Source organism: Podarcis gaigeae (genome assembly GCF_964106915.1).
Source record: "Podarcis gaigeae genome assembly, chromosome: 5".
NCBI classification, from domain to species: domain Eukaryota; kingdom Metazoa; phylum Chordata; class Lepidosauria; order Squamata; family Lacertidae; genus Podarcis; species Podarcis gaigeae.
In genome coordinates this window covers 99559776-99585042 of record NC_139681.1, presented here as the reverse complement: position 1 = coordinate 99585042, position 25267 = coordinate 99559776, and the positions used below count along the sequence as shown (strand labels likewise).

The window sequence follows — 25267 nt, the reverse complement described above, 5'->3', positions numbered from 1 at the left end:
GAAGTTCAGGACTGGCTCCGAAGGGGTAGGGCACTACCTCGATGATTTTATTCTGGTGGCAAGGAGCGCCGGTGAGTGCGGGACCCTGCTCCAAGCTTTTGAAGCCCTAGCCAGCGAATTGGGTGTCCCCCTGGCGAACGAAAAAACAGAGGGCCCAGTCACGACCATGACTTATTTGGGGATCGAACTGGATACATTGGCCCAAACTTCGCGGCTACCATCCGAGAAGTTGGCTGCCTTAAAAGAACTTATTGGCCAAATGCTCCCCTTAAAGAAGGTCACCTTGAGGCAAATTCAATCCCTTTTGGGGCACCTCAACTTTGCCTGCCGTGTGGTTTCCCCTGGCCGCCCCTTTTGCGGCCGTCTAGCTAAGCTGTCAGCGGGTTTACGGTCTCCGCATCATAGGGTTCGCCTTTCTAAGGCTGTGAAGTCTGACCTGCAAGTCTGGTTGCAATTCCTAGATGGTTTTAATGGCATATCTTTATGGCAGGATACTTTGGTGCTGCAATCGGACTTTCAGGTACATTCGGATGCAGCCGGGTCCCTAGGTTTTGGCGTTTACTTCAGGGGTCAGTGGTGCGCCCAGCGCTGGCCTCCCTCGTGGCAAGGTAAACCAATACTGCGCGATTTGACATTCCTGGAATTCTTCCCAATAGTTGTCGCAATCCACATCTGGGAAGAGCAGTTTAGAAATCATAGAGTTTGTTTCTGGACGGACAACCAGGCGGTGGTCTCGGTCTTAAATAGGCAATCCGCGCATTCCCCAAGGGTTGCTTCGCTTTTGCGGTATTTCGTTCTTTCATGCCTGCGGTTGAACCTCCACGCTTCCGCCAAATTCGTTCCTGGTATAGACAATAACATTGCGGATGCTCTATCTCGTTTCCAGATGGAACGCTTTCGCTCATTGGCGCCGGATGCGCAGCAGCAGCCGCAACCGTTTCCGGAGCACCTCTGGAGTATTGGGAACGAGAAGCAATAAAGGGAGTATTGTCTGCGCTGGCGCCTTCCACCCTTAAATCTTACAATAAGGCATGGCTAGACTTTACGTCTTTCCGCAGGAAGAAGGAGAGGTTTAGGCCTGGCAGGCCGCCATCTAAGTCAGAAGTCATCGAGTATATGGTTAAGCTTCGCGATCTGGGTCGGGCCCCCAAAACCCTCAACATCCATTCGGCAGCGATATCTTTCTTTTCTAAAGCTTTATTCTCTGTTGATCCCTGTTCACATTTTGTAGTTCGCAAAATGCTGGAGGGCTGGCGCAGGGCCAGACCGCAGGGCCAAGATGGTAGAAGGCCCATAACGCTTGACATACTTACCCAAATACGCAGGAAGCTTAGGGTCCTTTGTTGGTCTAGGTATGAGGCCAGATTATTCTCCGCAGCATTTTCCTTCGCATTTTTCGGGGCGTTACGCATTGGCGAGGTGGTCTGCGAACACCTTACAGCCAATAGGGGCCTGTTGTTGGGGGACGTAACAGTTGCCAGCTCGCACGTGTTGCTAAAAATCCGCAGTTCCAAAACCGATCAGCTTGGCAGGGGAACCTTGATCCGCCTCCAGGCAACCCAGAGGGCTGGCCCTTGCCCAGTAAAAGATGCTAGAAAATATCTGTGCGTGAGACCGAATTTTAATGGCCCTTTCTTCGTTCATGCTGATGGCTCCTTTCTTTCCAAACATCAGTTCACGAGAGTCATGCGTAAGGCAGTGGCAGCCATTGGTCTTCCACAGGAGGAGTACGCCGCACACTCCTTTCGCATTGGGGCAGCGACTACCGCCGTACATATGGGCTTCCCTGCTGAGAGGATTATGGAAATGGGGCGCTGGAAATCCAACGCATATAAGGGCTACATTCGTAAGCCCTTTTAATTCCCCGCTGGTCTTTACTCTCCCCTTACCCGGCTCTCTTATTCTATTCTTCCAGGTGCTGCCTTGGTGCAACTGTGGATTATCGGTCACAGTATCGTTCATTGGGCGAAACGCCGAGCGGAATTTAGGCGTTGGGACGCTGACCTCAAGCTACCTAACTATGTTAAAGTTTCATGGATCTCTAGGCGGGGTATGCGTTGGGAAGAATTCTTCCCAGTCATATCCCAAAAAATCGCGGATGAGGGTGCCCCGGATGCCTTGGTCATACAACTGGGTGAGAACGACCTGGCATATAGGAAAGGGGTGAACTTAATGTGGAACATTATAAATGATTTGGAACGGTTACAGGCGTCTCACGCTAACACTACATTATTTTGGTCTTCCTTGTTGGAAAGGCGGCATTGGCGGGATGCGGTGAAACCCGCTGCGGTGGATAAAGCCAGGCGAATCGTGGAGCGCAACGTCGGGCGCAGGGTGGCCGCGTTGGGCGGACGAGTTATCAAACACCCCGAAATTCAATATTGCAAAGATACGCTTTATCGCTGGGATGGCGTGCATTTATCTGATGCCGGCAACGATATCTGGCTTGCGGACATTTTTAGGGGAATTAGGGATTGGTTACAGGTCTGAGGGTATTGGCGGCGAGCCTGCTTAATGCGGCTCGTGTGGCGGTAGGCATTGGCCGGGGTATTGTCATGCAAATGAGGTCGGGGGGGAGGAGCGCCATCACCTCCCCCAATGATTGAAGGGTAGTTCGTTAAAGGACTCCGAGGGGCGACGCCTCGTCCGAAACCTACGGAGGCTAGGGCCTAAAGCGCGCCCCCGAGCGGTAACCCCTCGGGGAGCGCCTAGGGATACGCATCTCAGGTAGCTCCCCCTGTTGGTGTTTAACCCTTCCCGGTTAGACCGGATAGTCGGTTAGGGGCCAATGCCTAAAGCCAATACCTCTCTTACCTGTAATCAATAAAGTTGTGGCCATTTTCGCCCATTAACTTAAATTCTTGTGTCCTGTGTCTTTATTCTTTACACCTGTGGGGGGGGAGGGAATAGCCACGCAATGCCACTACCGATCCTCAGGAGGGGGTGGAGTTGCGGGCTCACGACCCCTCCCACACTCCCGCGGGGCTGAGGTCAGCCTCGCGGGGTTACAGGGTTTCCCCAGTCACCCCCCACGTTCCGGCGAGGCTGAGGACAGCCTCGCGCGATTCAGGGATTCCCCAGTCACACCCCCGCGTGCCAGCCAACCGGCTGGCGGCAGGGGCGGGCCTCCTAGAGGCCACATAAGGTCGGGGCAGCCACCGGCTCGCCCCTTTTCTCCCTGGCAGCGAGCGCGAATTCCCACCCACCCACCCTTTAGGTTCCGCCATCGACCTTGCTATGGGCTTCGGCCGGTTGCCGTCTGGGGCCAGGTAGGAATTTTTTCCCATTTGGCTAATTGGCTGGTTCGTGAGCCACTTGGTTTTTCGCCTACCTCGTAGCAAATTCGTCACAACTTTCCCGGTTTTAGCGGTAGGCATTGGCCGGGGTATTGTCATGCAAATGAGGTCGGGGGGGAGGAGCGCCATCACCTCCCCCAATGATTGAAGGGTAGTTCGTTAAAGGACTCCGAGGGGCGACGCCTCGTCCGAAACCTACGGAGGCTAGGGCCTAAAGCGCGCCCCCGAGCGGTAACCCCTCGGGGAGCGCCTAGGGATACGCATCTCAGGTAGCTCCCCCTGTTGGTGTTTAACCCTTCCCGGTTAGACCGGATAGTCGGTTAGGGGCCAATGCCTAAAGCCAATACCTCTCTTACCTGTAATCAATAAAGTTGTGGCCATTTTCGCCCATTAACTTAAATTCTTGTGTCCTGTGTCTTTATTCTTTACACCTGTGGGGGGGGAGGGAATAGCCACGCAAATCCACACCATGATCTACTCCTACCTGGAAACCAATGTCCCCACTGTGGAAGGACATGTGGATCCAGAATTGGCCTCTGCAGTCACTTACGGACTCATTGTTAAAAGTGTGTTTATGGAAGACAATCTTACTCGGCTACAAGTGATGGCCGAAGAAGAAGAAGGAGGAGGAGGAGGAGGAGGAATCCTACCTGCTTCAAGAGCTGGCTGGGGGCAGCTTTTGCATGACACATGTTGGTGTCAAAAGAAATATGTGGCAGGTAAAAAGGTGGACCAGACACTTGTCCGTTTTCCTTGCCTAGGTGAAATGGGATCTCCTGCCCTCCAAAACGTGCCTTCAAGATCTTCAACTGCACGCCGGGCTCTTAATTGCTTGCAGCCCGCGAGATATTATTTTCGTGCAGGGAAATTTCCTCCTGGCAGGCTTTCCAGAGCGCTTACAGCCAGCCTGTTGTGCATTAGCGAGAAATCAGTTTTTCTCATCAGCAAAGCTCTATTAAGGCTTGTGTTTGTGTTTCATTTGCCCTCGGTTGCTGCACGGAGGTCCTGGACGCTGTTATCGGCTTTGCTCATAAAAGGGAAGGCGGCTGCTTCTGACAGCTGCAGGGAAGGGCTTGGGAGGCCAGTAACGCAGATGTGCCGGGCTCTTGCGCAGCCGCACTTGGCTGCAACTCCTGCATCGCAGGGGGGTTGGACTAGATGACCCCTTGGGGCCCCTTACAGCTCTACAGTTCCATGTTTCCATGACCTCAGAAGGTGTTGGACTCTCCTTCATCAGAGGTTTTTAAGCAGAGGTTGGATGGTCATCTGTCAGTGATTCTTCAGCCACGATTGCTTCATTGCAGGGGGTTGGACTGGATGGCCTTTGGGTGCCCCTCCCATACTCTCCAGTTATGTGATTCTATTGTAGTGAGGATGTTGGGGCTCCTGTTTTGCATCCAGCCTGACTCCTTGGGCAGAGAAAAGCCCGGATCTGTATTCATCGTTGCCAACCAAACTATCCCTTTCCCCCCTGGCTCATCGTACCAGGAACTTATGAATGGTCGATTCCACTGAACCGTCAGGATTGCGGCTTTGGAGTTTTGTGTTTGCTCATGTAATGTTGGCTGTGCCAGGTCTGGGCTAGCCAATTCCGCAGGCCCTTGAATTGCTTGTAGCTGATGCCTTAATGAGTCGCCTTCAGGAGATGCTTTGCATTCCTTCCGATTTATGGCATTGTGAGCGCTCGCTCTCCCTCTCTCTCTCCTTACCTCATTAGCCGCAGAGAGGCAGCTTGGGAGCGAACAGGAACTTTTCCCACAAAGGTTCCTGGCCTTCCTTTCTCTGCCTCTGGATGCAGAGCCCAAATGGATGTAGTCTAAACACAGGACCGGAATCCAAGATTACCCGTGGAGTATAAGCAGTAGCCTGCCTGAGGTCGAAATCCAACTTAGAACTAGGATAATCACAATTACTTGAAGTCTAAAGGCTTTGTTTTCTTTTTCAATAAAAGCAAAGAAGTTGGTGGAAGGGGCTGCTGTTTGTACTGCATTTTGCAAAAGTGCTGTGGCTCCTGAGAATTACTGCTTGCCTCCAAAGGAAAGTCTCTTGCTGAGTCCTGAGCCCAGTTTGGGACATCCCAGAAACAGACTCCACCCCAGATGATGAATTCTGGTCTCCAAACGTCAGGGGAGGGAACAGCTCCCCCTATGTGGAAAGCTTACAACATTTGGGGCTTTTTACTTCAGGGCAGCGGTTGCCAAACATTCAAAACCCACAAGCCTGCTATCCCAGCTATCCCAGCCTGGTTAGCTCCCTAAAAAACTCTGATACCCCATTATTAAATACAATATACTCCCATAGAGACTACCTTACACAGCGTTTAAAATCAAAATCGCATTTGGGTAGAAACTGTTTCTCAGGCGGCTAGTCCTAGCCTTTATAACCCTGGACCTTCTTCCAGAGGGACGCGCGTGGCGCTGTGGGTTAAACCACAGAGCCTAGGACTTGCCGATCAGAAGGTCAGCGGTTTGAATCCCCACGATGGGGTGAGCTCCCGTTGCTCGGTCCCTGCTCCTGCCAACCTAGCAGTTCGAAAGCACGTCAAAGTGCAAGTAGATAAATAGGTACCGCTCTGGCAGGAAGGTAAATGGTGTTTCCGTGCGTTGTTCTGGTTTGCCAGAAGCGGCTTAGTCATGCTGGCCACATGACCTGGAAGCTGTACACCGGCTCCCTTGGCCAATAAAGCGAGATGAGCTCCGCAACCCCAGAGTCGGCCACAGTTGGACCTAATGGTCAGGGGTCCCTTTACCCTTTACCTTCTTCCAGAAGGCAGAAGCTGAAAGATATCATTTTTGGGGTGCGCACTCTCCTGTGCTATCTCTGCAGCTTTCCTATGGCACCTGGAAGCATAGATTTGATCCAAGGTGGGAAGAGTGCACCCAATTATTCTCTCCACAGTCTTGACAACCCTGGACAGCATTTTTTCCCCCTGACCGTGCAGCTCCAAAACCACACACACAGACCATAAGTTAATACACTCTCAACAGTACAATGGTAAAATGCCATCAACAGGTCCCTTGAGAGATTGTTTTTCTGGTGGATTCTCAGAAAATATAACCTCTGCAGTTCTCTCTTCATCAGGTCTTTAGTGTTTTCTCCCCAGGTCAGGTCGTCTCTCAACTCCATTCCCATAAATCGAAACACCGAGACCTGTTCCACGCACTTCCCCTCAATAATATTTTTTTTAAAGAAATTTTTATTTGTTTTCCAAACACATAATTAAAACAAACAATAAACAAACTAAAAACATACAAACATATAAACATGTATAATTTCATACTCTTGATTTCATACACCTTATTCCTCCGACTTCCCCATACCTCCCTTCTGCTGCATCCTTATTTCACATTCCTTTAGCAACTCTCCCAATAGTTAATTATTTAATTCACTTTCATTACATTCCTTTTTCTTTGACTTATTAGTTACAGCTGCAATTCTTTATTTCTTATTCCCTGACATCTAGCACTCCTCAATTTTACAATGATTTTTAAGATAGATCTTGAATTTCTTCCAGTCTTCTTCCACTGTCTCTTTCCCCTGGTCGCGGATTCTGCCAGTCATCTCTGCCAGTCCCATAAAGTCAATCACCTTCGTCTGCCATTTTTCCAGAGTAGGTAGTTCTTGTGTCTTCCAATACTTTGCAAGGAGAATTCTTGCTGCTGTAGTAGCATACATAAAAAACATCCTATCCTTCCTTGACACCAGTTGGCCGACCATGCCCAAGAGAAAAGCCTCAGGTTTTTTAGGAAAAGTCCGCTTTAGGACTTTCTTAATTTCATTATAGATCACTTCCCCTCAATAATAAGTGGCTGAATATTCAATTTACATTTCCTAAAGTCCACAATAATCTCTTTTGTTTTCTTTAAGTTAAGGAGTAAGTTGTTTTTCCTGCACCACTCCCCCAACTGCTCATAGCACTAGAAGTGGTAAACAGCCAAAGAAACTGAATGTTGGAAGATTTGGGACAGACAAAAGAAAATGCTTCTTTGCACAGGGCGTAGTTATATGATGGATTTGTGCTTCTAGAGGAGGTAGTGATGGCCGCCAACTTGGATGGCTTTGAAAGAGGATGAGACAAATTCATGGAGGAGGAGGAGGAGGAGGAGGAGGGGGCTATCGATGGCTACTAGCCAGGATGGCTATCCTCTGAATCCACAGCTGGAAGCAGAAATGATTCTGAGTTGCTGGAAACCACAGGAGGGAAGAGTGTTGCTCTTGTGTTCGAATCCTGCTTGCTGGTTTCTCTTGGGAGCTTCAGGCTGGCCACTGGGAGAATGGGATGCTGGACTAGATGGGCCCCTGGACTGATCCTGCAGAGCTTTTCTTATGAGAGAGGTATATCAAACTGAATTCTTTCTTGGCCCTGAGTCAAATATGAACCAGATTAGTTTTTGTTTAGGGGTAGGTTGAGGGGAGAGACCCTAATTCTCACATCCCATGCCTTCACTGTGGAAGTGATAACTTGAAAATAGTAAGGGAAGGGATAGCTTCAAAAGATGTACACAAAACATTGTAGAAGATTATATTAATAGACAGGATTGTAAGTTGTTTTTATATGCAGTAACGGCAGCAAGAATATTATTGGCACAAAAATGGAAGCAAGAAGAATTACCAACGAAAGAAGAATGGCGGAAGAAACTGATGGACTATGCAGAATTGGATAAATTAACAGGAAGGATTCGAAACCTGCGGGACCAGAGATTCTTAGAAGACTGGAGTAAATTTACAAACTATTTGAAAAGTAACTGTAATGAACAGATTATGCTTGTAGGACTGCAAGAAGTTTTGTAAAGAGCACTATCTGAAATATGGCAAGACTATGAGGAGAATTATTAGTTAGTGATAATTAAGAGTAATAGAGAAATTTAGAAATGCAGAATAAGTGATAAAGAAAGAAAAATCATCAGAGGTGTTGACGGAAGTCTGAAACATTGTATAAGATAAGAAGTTATGTTATATGAATGTTGGAAATGATATGTTTAAAAAACTAATAAAAATGTGTGTGTGTATATATATATATATATACACACACACACAAAACAACATAGGAAAGTGCAATGTGGCCAAGTTTAAGCTGTTTGAGCCCAGTGGTCAGCATGACTGGTTTGCCAGGAGCAGAACTCGCCATTCGGCGCGCCACGCAAGCCGCCTCAGTTCCAGAGTGATGAGCAGCAGGCAGGATTCATAAGTACTGTGAACAAACCAGTGGGGCTGGACTAGATGACCCAGGAGGGTCCCTTCCAACTCCACAATTCTATGAACCTCATGGCCAAGTGCAGGGCAGAAGAAAGGAAAGAAAGCAGGTGCCCTGGGCGGGGAGATACAGTCCGCTTGCTTGATTTGCAAACGCCGAAGATCCCCCTTGACCCAGAGGCCAGTTTCGAAAATACAAAATTAGGTCCCCAAGAAGATATCGTTTCATGGGATCTCAGAAGCTCACTTGCAGACTTCGGGAAAGCGAAAGAGCCGTGATCGGCTGTGTTCGAGTGGAACCCCTTCCTGAACAACATTGCCCAACAGCTGCATCCTGTTGGAGCAGGAAAAGGACAGAATTTAACCATCTCCTCTGTGTTGAGGAACAGCTGCAACTGCCTGTCCTCAAAGCCTCTGGCGACAGGGACCAAGGCGAAAGCAGAGGAGGCATAAAGGATCACCCACACGTGATTATCTGCAGAGTTGCAAAGAAGAAAATGTGGCCTCCCCATTTTAACTTGCTGCACCTTGACAAACATATGTAATGTCCACCCTTCTCTCCAGTTACTGACATCCTGGAAACCAGCCCAGAAAGGAGATTCATACCTTGGCCAGCACCAAATTTCCTAAAGGACAACTTGAGGAGTTGATGAAACTTTGTTGCTGATGGAGTCTAACCTTCCCTGCAAAGCAGACTTGCCAGCAACCCCCGGTGGCCCTAGCAAGCATTGTATCTGCACGTAGCCTCTTTCCTTCGACGTAGGATGCTGCCTGTCAGGGTGCCAGAAAGCCCCTCCAGATGTTCGTTTTATTTTGCTCGTGGTGGTATTGGGAAAGTTATATGTCATGCTTTTCATGCTGTTTGCACCTGGAAATGTTTTAGGGTAGACATGCTGCCTCATTCCCTATGAGTGCATGCACTGTAACTCCCTGCTGAAATCCTGCAACTTTTCATACCTTGATTTTTTATTTTATTTTTGCTGGGGACAGGGTTAGACTTGCTTTTGTTGCCTTATGTGACTTAGCAGTGTCTTCTGTGCTGTAGGGAGTTGGAGCAGAGGATCGTTCCAACTCTGCGATTCTGTAATTCTTTCTTGCAAAAGTGCCCCTCCTGACAGCAATAATGCAGTAATATGATAAGTCTGAGGAAGTGCCAGAGAGCAACCAATAAAGTGGAATAAATCCATTATTAAAGTGCCAATGAAACATTGCACAACACACCTGCAAAAAGACAACAGGAACACAAGTCTTGAGGGTCCCTGAAGGTGGCTGGGCTTGAGGAATTTGACCTTTGCAAATTCCAGCACAAGCTCACCTGTTCCACACCTCCCAGCCTATTAAGTGGATCAGAACTTAGTAAATTGTCGTGATTAAACTGCGAAGTTACACTCAGATACAGATCTCATTTTCTAGCACGTTTTCTCTCCAAACGCACATTTTAAAATGCACCCTGTTCTCTCTGTGGCCAAGCAGATTTTCATTTTTGGAAGCCCGTAAGCGGGACCTGAGAGCAACTTCACTCTCCCCAATTGTGATTCAAAGCAATTGGCATCCAGAAACCTAATTTCCTGGACAGGGGAGGTAGAGCAAAGCCATTGTGGTTAGTAGCCATTGATGCTTAAAGCCATCCAAGTTAGTGGGAGCGAACGCTCTTGCCTTAACCAGGTGCTGCATGAAGAAGCAGCCAGCAGGATCTCTGGATCCCGCAGAATTTGTCCAGGGCCTCCTGCTTCATTTCACTTGCGACACCATGTGCTGAGATACAATCTGGGTATGTGTCAGCTTACTGACCTGGCCAAATCCAACCTCTCCCTCCACCCCCCCCCCCCCCCGCTGATATCACCACCTATTTGCCATTTAAAAAATGTTCACATTGCTTGGCCAGAAATCTCCTGCACTCACATTTAAAAGCCCTTTGATGAAGTGTCCTGGCTTTGACAGACACTAGGCACCGTTCCCATTGACCTCACCAGTCGACTCTTAAAACTCCATCTTAGACACACACACACACTGCTGTTCCTGGGACCATAAAGCTTGCTGTCCAACCAGCAAGGCTTGCAAATTGGGACTTTCTTGGGCAGCGGGAGAAGCATGGGTCACTGGGAGCCGGTCAGGTGTGAGGTGTCATATGAACAGGTGGTCCTGCTGCAGCTGGGGAGGGAATGCCCTCAAATTTCAACCAGGACCCAGGAGAGAGTTTTTTTTTTTGTTCAGCAGAAAGCCATTGCCATGTTTCATAATCTTTGCAGGAGCACAGACTATAACGTTGTTCCTCATGACGCTTGGAGCCCTCATCCAGTTACTGACCTCTGGAAAAGGCAGAGGAATGATCTGGCTTCCCATTCCGAGTCACTGAGGTCCTGTAACTTGAGCTTTGCACCCTACGTTTTGTTCACCGCTTTAGCAGAGGGCCAGGCATGTATCCTGTCCTCCAGAGCAGGGTTCTGCCCCTGGATGAGTCTGCTTCTCTTCCTCTCTGTTTCTTCTTATACCGATTGAAGAAAAAAAAGCTCTGTATCAGGATCACTCCAAAGGGTTCCCGTCCCCCTTTGGGTGAATGTTCAGGGATGCAGAAGAGGCTATATTGCTTATTAATATCCTTCCTAACTTGCGCTAGCACATTTCTTTACTTAGCAGAGTTTTACATTCTCTTGTTAAAATGCACAGCAGGTAGCTGGTTGCAGGCTTGTTTAAGCCTCTTACTGTTAGGTTCCTGGAAAGTACCCATATATCCCTCTTAAAAGAATAAACACACGGCAATCTTGTGTAAAGTACCGTATTTTTCGCTCTGTAGGACGCACCGGACCATAGGAGGGGGAGAACGGGGGGGGGGGGGAATTCTCCCCCTCTCTGCTCAGTGCCCCTTCAGCGAAGCGGCAGGAGAAACGGGGCCCCTTCCAGTTCTCCTCCCGCTTCGCTGAAGGGGTGCAGCGCAGAAAGGGAAAACCGTGCAGCAGCTCTCCAGCAAAGCGAAGCCTGGAGAGCAAGAGGGATCGGTGTGCACCGACCCCTCTCGCTCTCCAGGCTTCATGCAGCTATCCGCAAGGCTTTCGAGTGCAGCGGGAACTCCTGCTGTGCTCCGAAGGCTTGCGGATAGCTGCCTGAAGCCCACAGGGCTTCAGGCGGCTTCAGTGAAAGCAACGTGAAGCCTCCGGAGTGCAGGGGGAGCTCTCCCTCTGTGCTTCGGAGGCTTCGCGTTGCTATTGCAAAGCCAAGGAGCCTGCATTCACTCCATAGGATGCACACACATTTCCCCTTCATTTTTGGAGGGGAAAAAGTGTGTCCTATAGAGCGAAAAATACGGTATATAAAAGTTTACTCACATCATCAGTTTACAGTTGGATCCCTGAAGGCAGACTTAAGTTACAAAGTCGATATGTGTGGGTCTATCCCATATGGGGATACTAGCCCCTCTCAGGTGGGCTATTGTAAAAGAACAAGTGACATGTTTATGCTGAGTTTTGACACCTTTTTTTCTAGAAAAATAACCCTGCTTGGAACTAACTGGCAATTTTCAACTTCAGGTGCCTTGCCAACCACAAAGGGTTGTTGTAAAATAAAACTGGGGTGATAACTCTGAGCTCATTGGAGGAAGAGTGCAAGTGTACTAAAATTACCTCTCTCTGTCCAAAACCAGTGCTTGTCTAAGTAGATCTTAAACTGGATTTCCTTTTTATGTTTTTTTGAATTGGGGAGTTGAACTCTTCTCCCAAGGTCACTGTTTTGGGGTTTTTTTAAAAGCACTTTCAGTATAGTGTTGGAAAACTTTAAAACCCACGAGTGGAAAAAACCTGGTGGTAAGAGAGCAGATGAATCTCTTTAATGCACTTTTAAACTGCCGTTGCACAAATGCAGTCCAGATGTGTCGGAAAGGGGACTTGGTTTTCGCAAATCGCTGAGCTGCCGCTTTTGGAAACTGGGCTGAGCTTGAGCATCACGCTTGGAACACTCAGGTACAGAGGAGACTGGTGTCGGCGGGCACTGCTCTCCGAAAAGTCTGCTTGCTTGGATGTGAGTCGCAGTGATTTCAGTAGAAATGGCTCCCAAGTCATTTATCTAGGGAATCAGCTTTTACCTCTGTGGTTCAAAATCAGGTAGTTTGGGACTCTGCTATTACACTGACATCTCTCCCACCTCTGCTCATTTTCCCAATCTCCTGTTCTCAAGAGAGTTACATGGGTTTGTGATTTATTTTTTAATGGCCTCGTGAAAATTCATCAGCCTTTTAGTGCAAAATGCACATTTCCCCATGCAAGTTCCCTTAACACAACACATCTGGTACATTATTTGCACTGATATATGGCTTTGTTTATGCACACTGTAACCTAATGTATGCATTTTCACATTGATTATCTGGAGGACTGCATAGCAAAATTCAGAACGGTCTGAATTTCAAAAGCTAGCTGAGCTTCAGTTTGTATAAGGAGAGCCTGCTGGATCAGGCCAATGACCCATCAGGTCCAGCATCCTATTCTCACAGTGGCCAAGATGATGCCCCAAAGCAAAACCAGCAAGCAGGATTCAAGCACAAGAGCCCACACTCCCTTCATGTCATTTTGGACTCACAGCTGTCCATGGAGGCACAGGTCAATTCTGTGTCCAGCGCAGCTGTTTACCAGCTCCATCTGGTACGCAGGCTGAGACCCTCCCTGCCCACGGACTGTTTCGCCAGAGTCGTGCATGCTCTGGTTATCTCCCGCTTGCGTTGCTGCAATGCGTTCTGTGTGGGGCTACCTTTGAAGGTGACCCGGAAACTACAACTAATCCAGAATGCGGCAGCTAGACTGGGGACTGGGAGCGGCCACCAGTCTAGCTGCCACATTCTGGATTAGTTCCGAGGGCCTTCTGGCAGTTCCCTCATTGCGAGAAATGAGGTTGCAGGGAACCAGGCAGAAGGCCTTCTCGGTGGTGGCGCCTGCCCTGTGGAATGCCCTCCCATCAGATGTCAAGGCAATAAACAACTATTTTACTTTTAAAAGACACCTGAAGGAGGCCCTGTTTAGGGAAGTTTTTAATGTCTGATGCTGTATTGTTTTTGATATTTGGTTGGAAGCTGCTCAGAGTGGCTGGGGAGACCCAGTCAGATGGGCGGGGTATAAATAAATTATTATTATTATTATTATTATTATTATTATTATTATTATTATTTGGTTACCAGCATGTAGTATTCAGAAGCGTTGCTGTCTCCCATTATGGAAGCAGAGCAGAGCTATCCTGGCTAGGAGCCATCGATAGTCCTCTCCTCCTCCATGAATTTGTCCTGTCCTCTTTTAAAGCCATCCAGGTTGGTGGCTGTTACTGCCTCCTGTGGCAGGGAGTTCCATAGTTTAACTGTGTTCTGTGTTACGAAGGACTTTCTTTAATCTTTTGTGAATCTCCCAGCATATTGTTTTAGGAAGTGAGAATGTGAGACCTGCTTCTTTCAGTCTGAAATGCCTCTTTGCACCTGCCCTGCAAATGGCAGACAAGAGGCTTTGAAGGCTCCCGCACTTCACCCCACGGATCTTCACTGGGTCCTTTAAGGAGCAGGGAGAATGGCCAAGGAAGGATCACTTGTGGAGGAGCTCGCTTTGTTGCCAAGCCACAGAGGAAGCCAGTCTCAATTCAGAGGCGCTGCTGGTGTGATTTATTGATTTAGATACCCGAAGCCGTTACAAAGCAATATACATGCAACCAAAATAAAACACGTTGCACAGCTGAAAGAATTGTTAAAGTGAGGCATGCTGTCAAATAGGAATTTACTGCACTGAAGAATTTAACTTCGCTTCCCCACAAACTTTTCTCCTTAAAACTGCTGCTTGAAAGGCAAAACAGGCCACTTTTGCAGAAATGGCATGGGGCCTGTTCCCTGGTAGTAATAATAATAATAATAATAATAATAATAATAATAATAATAAATGTGAGAGATTTAAATCTTTGAGCAAGGCTGCTCTTAAGTCCTCATAAATAGCACAAACAAAAGTCAGTAGTAGGGCAAATATTCAGGTGCATGACACACTCACACCCTGACAGAGTCTCTCTTTGGGCAGAATCTGGCATTGCGACCTTCAACTATAGCAGAGTGCATAGTCTGGAGAAACTTTTCCCCATTGAACATTTGTCATGCTGGTTACTGGTCCCATCACCTCCTGGCAAATAGAAGGGGAAGAAATCGAGCAGTGAGAGATTTCACTTTCTTGGGCTCCATGATCACTGCAGATGGTGACAGCAGCCACAAAATTAAAAGACGCCTGCTTCTTGGGGGGAAAAGAGATGACAAACCTAGACAGCATCTTAAAAAGCAGAGACATCACCTTGCCAACAAAGGTCCATATAATTAAAGCCATGGTTTTCCCAGTAGAGATGTATGGAAGTGAGAGCTGGACCATCAAGAAGGCTGATCGCCGAAGAATTGATGCTTTTGAATTCTGGTGCTGGAGGAGATTCTTCAGAGTCCCATGGACTGCAAGAAGATCAAACCTCTCCATTCTTAAAGAAATTAGCCCTGAGTGCTCACTGGAAGGACAGATCCTGAAGCTGAAGCTCCAAGACTTTGGCCACCTCATGAGAAGAGAAGACTCCCTGGAAAAGATCCTGATGTTGGGAAAGATGGAGGGCACAAGGAGAAGGGGATGACAGAGGATGAGATGGTGGGACAGTGTTTTTGAAGCTACCAGCATGAGTTTGACCAAACTGCGGGAGGCAGTGGAAGACAGGAGAGCTGCATTTGGACAGGCAGGCAGAAGTGGTGTCAGTACAAAAACCATGTTTGAAGAAACGAGATTTCATACAGCAAGACACCATCTCAAAGTTTGACAACCTCAGAATGCTCCCCAAAAGTCTATAAACATCAGTAACTTGTCATGTTTCCTGATTCTGAGATGGAATCGCTTTATTACAACATTGATGATAAGGCATTCCCCGTTCTTTGGATTCCACTAGAAATCCGCCGAATGCAAGGACTCGGCCTGACAGTCAGATCATGTCGCCACAGATTTGGTAGCAGACTCTGCAATGGCAAAGGCAGGTTCCAGCAGCTGCAAAACAGGGATGGAGAGAAAGGAGATTCCAGAATGCAGATGCCTTCTGCCAGATCCCCAGGCCCACAGATGGCGTGAGATGGAAGCCACACCATGGTGGAGAGGGAGGCAGAAAGAAAGTTTCTGGCCATGGATTAATCTAGACATCGTGACATCACCGAGCCTCAGCTGGCTAGATGGCAGGGGGAGCAGCATTTCCAAAGACTGACGGTAGCTGCGGTGGAGACCGGGAGATTGTGTCAGGTCTCGCCAAGTTCGCTGCGGTGTCTAATACAAGAGGAAAGATCGTTCCCGAGGAAACTCTTGTTCTTTTGAGGGAGCTCCCATCCTTTGGAAATGCGACTTCTTTTAGTTACTCAATGAAAATCCCAGGACGGCCACGGAGGCTGCTCTTGAATGGCTGGGCCTTTGCCAAAGCCCAATGAAGTCAGTGGAAAAAAGTGTGAGTGTTTTAGAACTTGATCTGTTCCCCCTACAGCCTGGTTTCCTCGCTTGCCAGCTTCCAGATGGGGTAATTGGTCCTTCTGTCTCCATACTTTCACTCTTCGCTTCCAAACATAAACACAGCTTCGCTGGGCAGCCGCACGGCACCGTTCCCCCTTCCCGTGTACCTGGGAGAGCTTTTGCTGATAGCAGCAATTTTCTCTGCACTGGGAGTTTTTTTGCTCTTTAAATGCCTGGTGGGCAGCAGTTGTTGTGGCCTGCTGGCCTCCCCCCAAGTTGGGGGCTGGTTTCCTTTTGGAAGAGAAAATGCAGGAGAATTGCACTCTTGATGGCTAACAGCTACGATGGCTATGTTCTGTGTTAGTGATGGTGGCGATGTTGTTGTTGTTTAGTCGTTTAGTCGTGTCCGCCTCTTCATGACCCCCTGGACCACAGCATGACAGGTCCTCCTGTCTTCCACTGCCTCCCCCAGTTGGGTCAAACTCATGCTGGTAGCTTTGAGAACACTGTCCCACCATCTCGTCCTCTGTCGTCCCCTTCTCCTTGTGCCCTCCATCTTTCCCAACATCAGGGTCTTTTCCAAGGAGTCTTCTCTTCTCATGAGTCTTGGAGCCTCAGCTTCAGGATCTGTCCTTCCAGTGAGCACCTTAAGAATGGAGAGGTTGGATCGTCTTGCAGTCCATGGGACTCTCAAGAGTCTCCTCCAGCACCATAATTCAAAGCATCCATTTTTTGGCGATCAGCCTTCTTTATGGTACAGCTCTCACTTCCATACATCACTACTGGGAAAACCATAGCTTTAACTATATGAACCTTTGTTGGCAAGGTGATGTCTCAGCTTTTTAAGATGCTGTCTAGGTTTGTTATTGCTTTCCTCACAAGAAGCAGGCGTCTTTTAATTTCATGACTTCTGTCACCATCTGCAGTAGTGACAGCAGTCACAAAATTAAAAGATGGAGGCGATATTTTCCTCCAACTTCTATCACACTGGACTCAAGGACATCCATTGTAGCTGAATGTTGGAAGACTGGCCAGAATGAAAGGAAGGAAGGTATTGGACTCTCCTTTGTGGGAGGTCTGTCAACAGATGTAGGGTAGCCAACCTGGCAGGGAACTTTTAGCTGTGATTCCTGCATTGAAGGGGCTGGGACTAGGTGACCCTCGTGATCTCTTCCAGCTCTACGATTCTATGAGTTTATGGGTTTATATATATGATAATGATAATAATAATAATAATAATAATAATAATAATAATAATAATTATTTATTATTTATACTCCACCCATCTGACTGGGTTTCCCCAGCCACTCTAGGCCACTCCATTCAAATATTAAAAACAATACAGCATCAGGCATTAAAAACTTCCCTAAACAGGGCCACCTACAGTTGTCTTTTCAAAGTAAAATAGTTGTTTATTTCCTTGACATCTGACGGGAGGGTGTTCCACAGGGCGGGCGCCACCACTGAGAAGGCCCTCTGCCTGCTTCCCTGTAACCTTACTTCTCGCAATGAGGGAACCACCAGAAGGCCCTCAGAGCTGGACCTCAGTGTCTGGGCATAATGATGGGGGTGGAGATGCTCCCTCAGGGATACAGGACCGAGGCCGTTTAGGGCTTTCAAGGTCAGCACCAACACTTTGAATTGTGCTCAGAAACGTAATGGGAGCCAATGTAGGTCTTCCAAGACCGGTGTTATGTGGTCTCGGCGGCCGCTCCCAGTCACCAGTCTAGCTGCAGCATTCCTGGATTAGTTGCAGTTTCCGTGTCACCTTCAAAGGCAGCCCCACATGAACTCAGTTGTCCAGCAACTTAGATGGCTTTAAGAGCGGATTGGGCAAGTTCCCCACAAGCATCTGCTTGGCCCCTGGGAGAACAGGATCTTGACTAGATGGGCCATTGGCCTGATCCAGTAGGCTATTCTTATTCTCTTATCTTTAGCCATGAATTCCATATGTCGCTCCCTGCAGTAGACACAAAGAAAATCTTTGCTGCTTGATAATTGCTTTTAGTCTCTACTGGAACTTGGAAAGGGGAATTGTCTCTCTCCTGGACTTTAGCCACTTTCCTGTTAATACCTCACCTAAATCATTTGCATCATGTAAATCTTCCAAGGCCCTAGGTTGATGAAAAACAGACCCGAAGCTGTCGCATTCCATACATCTGGATTGGGGTAGATGTCCTGGGAAATATGGGTTCCTTTGAATATTTGAGCTGGAACACTCTGTGTCTCCCTTTTGGCTCTGAGCTGGGTGACCCCTGTTGTTGGTCTTTCTCTCCCTTCGGCCCCAAGAGGTGGAAGGGGGAGACCCCCCAGTGGGGCGTGGTCGCCGCAATTAATTTCAAGCCGTGTGGTAATTAATTACAAGGCTGTTTATATGTCAGGATGCCTTGTTTATATCCCTGGGTTCTTCGATGCGAGCGGCCCTGCCAAGTCGCGAGACCTCAGCCAAGACCGTCCGTCTTGTGACGCTGAGCAGATGTGAAGGGACCTTTTAAACAAAATTCATTACATAGTTTGTTTTGCCTATTGAATGGACTTTGGGGGCCAGTCCCCTTTTCTCCCCCCACCTTTTCCCATTTCTGAAGAGCTGCATGGTCAGCTCAGTACTCAAGATTTTGGGATTCCCCTAGATGTGGACAGAGGGGCTGTTTTGCATGGTGTGGAATGACTGGAATTCAAGGGACATGGCTGGAATTCAAAGGACCCTGTGCATATTTACTCAAAAGTAAGCCCCACCATGTGCAGTGGAGAAGAGCACTGTATTGCCAAACTCTGGAAGACCTTTAGTCTTAATTATTTGGTGGCTAATATTCAAGGGTGGCGCTGTGGTCTAAACCACAGAGCCTAGGGCTTGCTGATCAGAAGGTCGGCGGTTCGAATCCCCGCGACGGGGTGAGCTCCTGTTGCTTGGTCCCTGCTCCTGCCAACCTAGCAGTTTGAAAGCACACCAGTGCAAGTAGATAAATAGGTACCACTCCGGCGGGAAGGCAAATGGCATTTCTGTGCACTGCTCTGGTTTCGCCAGAAGCGGCTTAGTCATGCTGGCCACATGACCCGGAAGCTGTACGCTGGCTCCCTCGGCCAATAAAGCGAGATGAGCGCCACAACCCCAGAGTTGGCCACGACTAGACCTAAAGGTCAGGGGTCCCTTTACCTTTACCTTTATTCAAGGGTTTGGCAAATAGCCCATCTCGGGAAAAAATAATCTCATAAACTAAAAGGAACCACAGTATCTAACTTGTGGACAGCCAATGAATAGCATCTGGTTGGCCACTGTGAGAACAGAATTCTGGAATGGATGGACCACTGGCCTCATCCTGCAGGCTCTTTTAGGGTTCTTATGAATCATGGGAAGCCACCAAGACTGAGATTCTCATGGATTTTGGGGGAAATCATTCCTTTTACCTTGAAAAATATACATATTTCCACATGGAATTTCTTTAAAAGCAATAAGAGTAAATCCTCACACCACCTCTGAAAATTTCATGAATTTTTATCTCCCCATTCTGCTTTTAAAAGTACATTGTCAATAACTGCTTGACAATAGCAAAGATCAAACAAAATGCAGAAGGCCAACCCCCCCCCATGTCTTTTGGCACATCAATGCTTTAAATGTCAGCAAGGAGATTCTTTTATCAGAATGGGAGTGGCCCAAACCCTTCCAGTAATTTCAGCTGCTCAGGTTTGGAATTCCAATATTTCTGGCCTCCTGGGTCCCTGGAATGCAGATCCCTTTGGGGTCTTTAAAAGCCCTCTTGCAAAAGAGTCCCCTTTTCCTCTATAATTTTGTATGCTAACCACGCATAATCTTGGATTCTGCAACATGTTGGAATCTTCTATCCAGCTTGGCCCTCAATCCACTTCTCATTAAAGAGCTTTGCTAATGAGCCCATAATAGGTAAAGGTAAAGGGGCCCCTGACCATTAGATCCAGTCATGGCCGACTCTGGGGTTGTGGCGCTCATCTACTGGGTGGGCAGGAGCAGGGGCCGAACAATGGGAGCACACCCCGTCGTGGGGATTTGAACCGCCGACCTTCTGATTGGCAAGTCCGAGGCCCTGTGGTTTAACCCACAGCACCACCCGCATAATAAATAAATATTAATAATTGTTCAGGGCTGACCTCGGCGGGGTGGCAAGTCTTGGACTCAGGCCATAGAGCAGGGAGGTTTTTGACGTTTGCCCAGGCTTGGACTTTGGGTGAAAGATGGACTTTTGGGCACCAATCAATCAATCCATCATTTTATTTGTGTAGGGGAGGGCGATCTTGTAGGTAAACTGGCTGCTCCTTTGGCTTGACAGTGCCTGGTTAATCGTGGCGGGAGGCATTGCCCGCGAATTATTCCAGGACATTGCCCACTCACACAATGCCTCTGTTGAGCTTGTGTCGAAAAACCGTCAGTGCAGGGCAATGAGTTGTGGAATGTGTGTCTGGGGTCCTTGGAAGTATAGCTGAGGTCAGAGTAATCTGGTTTAGATTGGGAAAAGGGCAGCTGGTGTTCTCAGGCCCCTGCTTTCTTCAAGGAGAAGAGTGATCGGAGGCCGGGCAGGGGTGGCTGACCGCGGGGGTTCGGGATCAAGAATTGTGCCTATTTTTCCAGCTGGGAAAATGCCATTAATGTTGTCTCCTCCTCTCACAGCTGCAGGGCAGCCAATTCCTGGGTCAGATTCATGGCTCTGGGCTCCCTGTAGATGATGTCTCTCTTCAGCTTCTTTCTGGCAAGGAAGTGCGTACTTTCGGAGGAGGGAAAAGAATCCCCCCCATTTTTATTTTTATTGTTTTCATGTAATCATGCTTGTAGAAATAGTCAACATTCAACAATGCTCCCCAACAGAAGCACAGGAAGACTTTTCAGTTTAGAGAAAAGGAGACTGAGGGGCAACATGATGGGAGTTTGTAAAATTATGCCTGGCCCAAGTGGATAGAGAGAAGGTTTTCTCCTTCTCCCCTAACGTTAGAACTTGTGGACATCCCAGGAAGCTGAAGGACAGATAGAAGAAACTGCGGAGGCAGAACTGGTACCTGTTAGCAGAAAATAGGGGCATCACTTTTGATGGCCCAATTCCCCAAGTTCGTTTCTGGTCAGAGATTAATGAGCTGAGGCAGAAATCCAGGGAAAGCAAGGCTGATTTTTATTATCTGTTGTAACACAGTCCCGCCCCCTTTGTCAGGAGGTGAAGGACCCAAAACAAAGGAACACAACTTCTCTTAAAAGGTTGCATTTTGGCATGGGTGAGGGTATTCCTTTCTGCCAGGTCACCTGGGATAAGTGTCAGGGTTACATCAAATACTAGGTGGGGTCAGGCAGACTGGGGTGTCCCATTCCTGAATACGAGCATGTTTTCACACAGTTCCAGACAGAGTTTACACGAAGCATGGACACTGGAAATAGGGTTTCGTGGGGTAGTCAGCATGATCACAGAGATGTTCAGCAGGATCTGGAGTTTTCTTTTATGTACCTGAGCAAACAGGGCAAACTTCTTGGGTGATTAAGACAATAGTGTTAATAGTGCAGATTCTGGGAGAGGAACTTCTTCAGGCGTTTCCCTGATGGGCACCCTGCCCACGTGACCCTGGGCTTCAGGGATTATGGAAGACCCCAAGATTCCCATGTTATGGAAAAATCTAGGTGCAAGACTGCTCAGTCACCCAGCTCGTTGGGCAGAGCCCGCGGGTCCCTGCGGAATAAAGGAAGGAGTCCATCCACCAACCAGAGCAAATAGCTGAAGATCAAAGTTTATTGCACAACAGGTTCAAAGAGGAATTTTGAACCCCAAGGATGGGGTGACAAGGACTTTTAAAAGTTTCTATCTTATCCCAGCATACAGTTCGTGGAGCAACATCACTACATCATTGCTACATCAGAAAAGGGGAAGGTTATACATGATTAACATAGGAGGAATGTTTTGGGGCAACAGGTGGATATAGGATATGTATTGGAAAGTACATTCTAAGTACCTACTTTGTTGTTGTTTAGTCATTTAGTCGTGTCCGCCTCTTCATGACCCCCTGGACCAGACCATTCCAGGCACTCCTGTCTTCCAGTCTGGTCAAACTCATGCTGGTAGCTTTGAGAACACTGTCCCACCATCTCGTCCTCTGTCGTCCCCTTCTCCTTGTGCCCTCCATCTTTCCCAACATCAGGGTTTTTTTCCAGGGTGTCTTCTCTTCTCATGAGGTGGCCAAAGTCTTGGAGCCTCAGCTTCAGGATCTGTCCTTCCAGTGAGCACTCAGGGCTGATTTCCTTCAGAATGGAGAGGTTTGATCTTCTTGCAGTCCATGGGACTCTCAAGAGTCTCCTCCAGCACCAGAATTCAAAAGCATCCATTCTTCGGCGATCAGCCTTCTTTATGGTCCAGCTCTCACTTCTATACATCACTACTGGGAAAACCAGAGCTTTTACTATATCGACCTTTGTTGGCAAGGTGATGTCTCTGCACCTACTACAAAGGGGCAATAGAACTTTGGTTTGCATAGTCTGACACCTGGGCAAGTCTGGAGGAGTGCCTTTGCCTTTGACACCGTTGAGTACTGTTATGTACTGAGTTAAATAGGATCCAGAATGCAGCAGTCTGATTGGTCCTAGAACAATAGGATTCAGAATGCAGCAGTCTGATTGGTCCTAGAACAATGCAGCAGTGTGGTTGGTTGGCAGGAACTACCCAATCATGCTCCAGATAGAAGTGAATCCACAACCTGATTGGCTTACAGTACAATTCCGGAATTAGCCAATCATGTTCAGCCCATTGTGTAAATAATGTACATAAAGCAGATACTTTGAAGGGACTTTCATTCATTCCTCCTCACCACTATGAGCTGAATAAAGAGCATGAAACCACTTTGCGACTCTGAGTATATTTCAAGTACCTTCCTGTGAGTATACGTGACCTCCCGCTTGAGGGATTATGGCGGGGACCGAGTGGTTTCCAAGTCCTTGGCCAATGAAGCAAATTGGCGTTGGAATGAAGGAAACTGGCAAAGGAGTTGATTTTATATGATTTTTAAAGCTAGGTAACTTCCCTGAGCTGTCAAGTCGAAAGGATACATTTATGCATAGCATCTGTAACATTTAACAACTTTCAAGATGTAGCCCCCCCCCCCCCCGTAATTTCCATAACACCCACAATGCAAGATAGCATGCACACACACTACAGGCTCAAGAATCATACTTTTACAAGCAACCTTATACATAGTTCCACAGAGAAAGCCAGGTTTTCCTTGTTTTAACAGAGTGAAAGTAGCTGTCTTAAATGTTGAAGAAAGGTCACAGCATGGGGGTGCTTTGAGACGACATAAGGAGACACTTGTTTCATGCGCATCCTGGATACATGTGGCAGAGCACACAGCAAATATACAATGGTACCTCGGGTTAAGTACTTAATTCGTTCCGGAGGTCTGTTCTTAACCTGAAACTGTTCTTAACCTGAAGCACCACCTTAGCTAATGGGGCCTCCCGTTGCTGCCGCGCCGCCGGAGCATGATTTCTGTTCTCATCCTGAAGCAAAGTTCTTAACCTGAAGCACTATTTCTGGGTTAGTGGAGTCTTTAACCTGAAGCATGTGTAACCTGAAGCGTATGTAACCTGAGGTACCACTGTATAGAGAAGGGGGAAGGAGGGTACGCAATGGGCATTTTCTTTGGCAATACTAGTAGACATTGATAGTCCTCTCCTCTGAATGGAGACAGTTTATTCTGAGTCAGGCCATGGGCCCTATTCAGCCCAGTCCCCCTTACTCTGATGGGTAGCAAGTCAGGAGACAGAATCTTTTTCCAAACCCCCTCTCTCTCCCACACCTCCCATGGTGCAGAAACGGACGTGCAAAGCTGCCTCTCTGGGGCGCAGAAAGGGAAAGGTCCAGAGATCTCTGGATCCTGCTCAAAGCCAGTCAGCTCCTGTGCCCCTGTGCAGTTTGCATCTAATTAGTCTGCAAATTATCTGTGTCCATCAGGCTGACTCCTTTTAATTGGCCCTGGCAAACAGCTGATAGAGCCAGGCCTGGCGGACAAAGGGGCTGCCTTGTTAAGAGCTCTTTGTGCCTCTGAAAAAGGACTCTGGTTCGCCCAGGCTCCTGGGAACAGGGAGTGCAGAGTGGGGGCGGCGAGGGGGGGGGGGAGGTTGAGTTCACAAGCCTAAGCCGCATGACTCATTCCCAGTCTCTGCCAAAGTAGTAGTGCTGGATCAAGGAAGGGACAGGAAGGCTTAAATTAGAAATGGGGGGAGCGTGGTGGAGGGTGGAGAAACTGGGCCTCCTCCTCTGACTTGAGCTGTTGGGAACTTCTGCTCTCAAGCAAGGAGAAGCCCAACATCTGCGAAGGTGCAGGATGAGGTATCGCTGCCCTTTGTGGATGCAGCCTGGGGGGAAGGTGCATAAACCTATAGAATGGTAGAGGTGGAAAGTGTGCTGGGCCCGGGGGTAACCTGTGAAACGTGGTCCAGGATCAGTCCAGAATCCAAAGGTTCCACTAGGAGTCAGTCCGGCAGGGTCAAGGCAGGACACGAGGCGGGAAACCAGGCAAAGTCAGGCACAGGATCTCAGGCAGGGTCTGGCATACAGCAATGTTGCTCCCGCAACCTGGGGCGGGGTCCGACAGCCTTTTATCTTTCTCGGGGTAACAGCCGGTCCTGATTCCCCGACGACTCACCTCCCTGTTTCGCCCGAAGGTGAGCACTCTTCCTGCGAGTTCTCAGGTCTCTCCTTCTCTCAGCTCTCAGTCTCTGCAGCTCGGGAGACATTGTGGGTTACTAGATCCAGAGGCCGCCTCAGCCTCCCCTGACCCAACTGGTAATGGAGCAGCTGTAAGTCATGGCCCAGCTGAAGGCAACGAGGTCATCCCTGCATCTGGAGCCAGGGCAGGCTCAGGCCCCTGACTCGGCCCTACTGGTGCTTGTTGCAGGGGAACCTGTGCAGACTGGGACTCTTCAAGATCAGGCCCCAGACTTGATTCAGATGATGCCTGAGGCAAAGGATCCGGTGCAGACTGAGACTCCTCTAGTTCCAAATCTGAGCCCGAGTCACAGGCCATCACAGAAAGGACCTCCAAGGGTAATCTATTCCAACCCCCTGCAATGCAGGAATCTCAACTAAAGCGTCCCCAACAGGTGGCCACCCAAACTCTGTTTAAGAACCTCCAGTGAAGAGAGTCCACCACCTTCCAAGGTCATAGAACTGTAGAGTTGGAAGGGACCCCAAGGATCATCTAGTTTAGTGTTTGCCAACCTTGGGCCTCCAGATGTTTTTGGCCTACAACTCCCATCATCCCTAGCTAGCAAGACCAGTGATCAGGGATGGTGGGAATTGTAGTTCAAAAACAGCT

The 25267-nt window shown here is 48.3% G+C and overlaps 1 protein-coding gene across 2 annotated transcripts in view; it reads left to right on the top strand.

Annotated features, from left to right (window-relative positions):
• Positions 1-25267, top strand: part of P3H2 (prolyl 3-hydroxylase 2) — a 127205-nt gene that overhangs the window by 30781 nt on the left and 71157 nt on the right. The window contains exon 1 of one of the 2 annotated variants that reach the window (XM_083739478.1): positions 15470-15950. The exons of the other annotated variant lie outside the window; for it this stretch is intronic. Coding sequence (XP_083595604.1) covers positions 15930-15950 — 21 coding nt within the window. The 5' untranslated portion in view covers positions 15470-15929. Of the gene's footprint in view, positions 1-15469; positions 15951-25267 lie in introns of those variants that run through there. 2 annotated transcript variants of the gene reach the window in all.